Below are 4,952 nucleotides of genomic sequence, written 5' to 3'. Positions count from 1 at the left end.
CAGACACATATGAGTTGGTATTGATATATAAAAAATGTATATTGTCCAATGGTGCTGTAGTGTTAAAGAGAGAGATTTGCATGTGTGTTTATGTATGTATGGGAGACAGAGACAGACCACAATAGCCCACACTTGAACATGAAGCCATGTGCCTTTAATCTCAGCACATAGGACAGTAGAGGCAGAAGGACTAGGAGTTCAAGGTCACCCTCAAATACATAGGAAGTTTACCAGCCTGGATCATATCAAGAAATAAACAGTAAGAACAACACAAATCTTATGAAGCAAAAGCCTGCGTGGTTACACATATGTATAATCTCAGAATTCAGGAGGCTGAAGCAGAAGGGTTGGGAGTTCAAGGGCAGCCGGGTATGGTGAGTGTGAGGCCACTTGTATACACTTGTAGACTCTGCCTTGTCTCCAAAGCCCAGCTTTAAGAAAAGGCTGAGAAAAGAACGCTTCACTTAAAGCATCCTGAGCTGTTAAACTGAAATGCAGCAAACACAGAGCTTCAAATAGGTAACCTGGGTTTCTGGCCCTCCCTAAAACTTGTTTCTAGACTAGGGAAACTCAAGCCCATCATGGTAAAATATTTACAGGATTGTTTTCATGATTTTCAAAAACTGCATTCATCCCTAAAATCATGCAATCCTGGAGATAACGACATAAGCCAAAGAAGAAATCAGCCTTGTAGACGACCATGCTCCATGGTCTTGACACTAGCACACTAGGGACTGGGGGCTCCACAGATGCTTTTTCAGGGGATTCAAGCATGCAGCCTCTAGAAAAATGGGGAGATTCTATTAAAAAGCCTCCTCTCCAATCATTTTGTGCTCGTTTCTTTATATATCTTGCAATATGTTGTTTGATTTGCTTTTTTTGTTTTTTGGGGTTTTTTTTGTTTTGTTTTGTTTTGTTTTTCAAGACAGGGTTTCTCTGTGTGTCCCTGGCTATCCTAGGACTCACTCTGTAGACCAAGCTAGCCTTGAGCTCAGAAATCTGCCTGCCTCTGCCTCCCAAGTGCTGGGATTAAAGGCATGCACCATCACTGCCCAGCAATACTTGAAATTAGACATTTTGCCTAGTGTCAAGTAAGCAGTCTGAGTTTCCTCTCCTCCACCCCTTGACACTTGTAATCGTTACTAGTTTCATTGTCTGATAGCTGCACGGCAAAGTCGGTCCTCTCTCCTGCCCACCATGTATGTGTTAAGTCTGTGATGTCATTTCATAGGAAGACAAAGGTTAAGGCTATGCCCATGGTCAGCCTGGGAAGCAGTGATCATGCAGGGTTCTCTCTTTCCTTCCCTCTGGCCACACCACTCTCAGATTCTGTTCTTTGCTGGTCTCTCTGGCCACACCAGTGCAGACGCGGTTCATTGCTGGTCACTGCCTTGTCTTAACAGTGCTCCAGGGCACATACCGTCCTACAACTTCCTCCAGTCCAGTGTGTATGTCTGGGAGGAACAGCTGCATAGGTCAAGGTTCCATGTCTGTTGCTGCCTAGAACACTCCCCCTATCCATCTGCCTCCCACCTGTCCTTCCCAGGCTAGCCAGCTACTTGGAAGCTGAACACTGAGAAAATTCATGAATCTAGCATAGCCCTCTCCCTACAGCCCTTACCTTTCTGCCTGTTTTTAATATGCCTATAGGCACAAGCTTCTTGAACTCTTGCAAGTAACATCTCAGAAAAGACTGGCTATTATCTGCCCGACAGCCTACTTCTCTCCAGGCCAACCTCTGAGTCAGCCCTGACAATCGGAAAGCCCATCCTGCCCGCATCGATGTCCACTCTGAGGGAGATCCACCATCCTCATCTTTGCTCTTAGGGTTCATCTTCGGGACTCACTCTTGGTCTTTCCTTAAGGCTGACACTAATGAGTTTTCTGAAGCACGCGCTGAACCAGTTCCTTTGTGTTTTTCTCAATTAGAGTTGTACCAGTATGCACACCAGTGCTGACCTTGACTTCTGATTACATGAGCCAAGTCCAAAAGTGGATGCTTCAGAGGATTTGGGGGTGGGGGAGACAGATGACACCTCAGTGTCTGCTGTCACTGGTCACTGAGTTAGACAGTCTCCAGTTTCCCAGTATCCCTTGCTTCTCCCCACAGGTTTTCCTGTGACTCCACCTCCCTATGCTCTTCTTGCTTTTCCTCCCACTCTTGTTTCCTCCCCTGCAGAGTGGGGCCTTGTTGGCAATTCTCATTGGGCTGATTCGGAAGGGTTTCTTCAGTGAAACCTACCTGGTGTGATCTGCTAAAGTAGTCTATTCTTTCCTAATTGTCTTTTTATACTCCACATTTCTCACTCATGCGCATGAGAGCACACACACACATGTGATGTGTACTTTTTTGGAAACAGGGTCTCACCATGTAGCCTTGGTTTGCCTAGAACTTTCTATGTAGACTGGGTTAATCTTAAACTCACAGAAATCTATCTCCTTCTGTTTCCTGATGGCTGGGATTAAAGGCATGCACCATCACACCTGCTAATATTTTTTAATATAATATTGACCATATTAATGATGTAATCAAACATGTGTGAATCTTTGAAGAGTTTTGGGTGTTGAACTTGGAATGATAGCTTAATGGTAGAGTTCTTGCTTAACATGCAATGAGGTCTTAGGTTCAAATCCCAGCACTGTAAGAAATTGACCTCAAACATCTCCAGTCTTGTTCTTAGAAACTAGTCTGGGGCTAGCATGTAGCTTGCCAGGTTCCCTTGTTACCCACAGATTATTGTCACTGCTCCAGAGAGATCACTGTTTAGTGCCACAAAGCCAAAGACAGACCCTAGGCTGAATTTCACCCACACAGTTTATCCAACAGCCAGAGGAGACCACTGGGAACCTCACAAATACTCAGCTTACCTCCTCGGGGAAGTCACACAGTATTTACACAGCCTGGGACCAGGGCACTGCCTCTCTTGACCTCTTCTATGGTCCAGTGTTTTCTGTTAGGGCTGGTGCTGGTGGGTGAGTCACTTACTATGGAAACTCCACAAAGACTAGATATTGTCATGTGATAAGGCTGGCAGCCATCTTGGATCCAGGTGGATTCCGCCCGCCCTCACCTGAAGAGGAATTTCCATTCTGTAAGCATCCAATCCTCAAAGACAGATAATATGAGAGTGATGTTAATACTCCCCACCCAGGGACTGGGGGGGTTGGGTGGAGGCAGCCACATCCTCAGCTCAAGGACAGATACAGGAATCCCACCTGAGCATGCATCTTGGGACCTCCTGTGTCTCCCTCTCTTCCAAGGCTTGCATCTCATTTCCAAAACCTCAGTAACCCTGGCCAACTTCCAGAACCCGGAGATAGGGTAGAGGGAGCCTTTGCAGCAGAGACTTGAAAAGCCACATAACGAGATGCTCAGAGAATGTAATGGCCCTGTTTCTACGGTTATTGTTGCTTCTGTGAGAGGGCTCTGTGCAAGCCAATCCAGCAGCATACTCAAAATACTCTTGAAAAAGAATTTCTCTTTTTGATTTATTTTGCTCCTCTAACATGCATAGTGAAGCCCTTTCTCAGAGAGAGAGAGAAAAAGAGAGAAGCGAGAGACAGAGAGATAGAGACAGACAGAGACAGAGAGACCATATGAAAATATGACCACGAGAACACTTTTGAAAATTGTATGCCACTCTATTCATTGATCTTATGGACCTGCTTTGGAAACAACTGGTATTTGATACACACACAACATAGTTGACAATTTTAAATATTTGATAACATTATATTTACCACAAAGGGATATATTGTGTATTTTATCTTTATGTTTCAGAATATCTGCTACTTCCAAGGATACATTGAAGGTTATCCAAATTCTATGGTGATTGTTAGCACATGTACTGGACTCAGGTTGTAATACATAATTGTATATAAAATGGTAGTTTTTTTACATTAGTGTGTGTATGTGTGTAAGTGTGTAGAATGCAAAAATGGATTATAAATGGAAATTATTTTAAATGATAGATTCTATCCTCATAATGAATTTAAGTTATTCTTAAGTTATTCCTATGTGTGCATGGGTGTGGCTGCATGGTTGCTGGGTTAGTACAGTGCAGCAACAGGTGACTGCTGCAGCTGCTACGAGGAGCTGGGAACCGAACCCTGGTCCCCTACATGAGCAGGAAGTGCTCTTTCTCTAGCCCCACAAAGGTCATAAGGTATCAATAGCTAGAAGATCCAATCACATCACTTTTGTGTGGCTCTCCAGTAGCTTAGGAAGAGTTAATGACCTTACTGCAAATGCCTTAGTTACCTAACAACTAACTGACACTTTGACACCAGTTCTTTCGTTTATAAGGCGTATTTTCTTGTGGTTGTTGTTCTGGTTTTTCATTGTCAGGGGCTTTCTTCAATTTGGAAACGTTAGCTATGGAATTGAACCTCTGGAATCTTCCAGTGGTTTTGAACATGTGATCTACCACATGGAACCTAAGAAAGGCAACACATTACTCTACACCGAGAAGGATATGGATTTAAGAGACCTGTCGTATAAGATACGAAGTATCAAGGTAGGGGATTAATTAGGTGATACCAAGTAACTTTCTGATAAGCTATGTATTTGCATTACCCCCCCCACACACACACACACACAGAGATACCACAGGGATGTGTCCATCAGAAGGCTCATCTGGCACAATGTTTAAAATTAGTTATATAAGTTTTCCTGCTATATAATCTCTTCCTTAATATTGTTTGTGATGCCCTCTTCTTTGTTTCTGAAATTATTAATCTATGCAGCATTCATTTTTAAGTAATTGCATTTACTCTGCCAATTCCATACATGTATATAATGGATGTTGATCGTGTCCACCCATCCCCCTGCCTCATCCCACTCCCACTTCATCTGCAGCCCCTCTTCCTGTTCTATTCCTGCCTATTTTCATGGCTTGCCTTTTTCTGTTTTGTTTTATTGGGTTTGCTGGTTTTTTTTTTTTTTTTTTTTT

General features: G+C 43.4%; 1 protein-coding gene across 2 annotated transcripts in view; it reads left to right on the top strand.

Annotated features, from left to right (window-relative positions):
• Nucleotides 1-4,952, top strand: part of LOC116084506 (disintegrin and metalloproteinase domain-containing protein 2) — a 46,189-nt gene that overhangs the window by 6,893 nt on the left and 34,344 nt on the right. For both annotated transcript variants that reach the window (XM_031361524.1, XM_031361523.1), the window contains exons 5-6: nucleotides 3,782-3,858; nucleotides 4,349-4,517. In XM_031361524.1, coding sequence (XP_031217384.1) covers nucleotides 3,782-3,858; nucleotides 4,349-4,517 — 246 coding nt within the window. The remainder of the gene's footprint in view (nucleotides 1-3,781; nucleotides 3,859-4,348; nucleotides 4,518-4,952) is intronic.

This window comes from Mastomys coucha, unplaced genomic scaffold (assembly GCF_008632895.1).
Source record: "Mastomys coucha isolate ucsf_1 unplaced genomic scaffold, UCSF_Mcou_1 pScaffold9, whole genome shotgun sequence".
In the NCBI taxonomy this organism is placed as follows: domain Eukaryota; kingdom Metazoa; phylum Chordata; class Mammalia; order Rodentia; family Muridae; genus Mastomys; species Mastomys coucha.
Note: the sequence above shows the minus strand (reverse complement) of the source record. Positions and strands in the feature narration are given on the sequence as shown.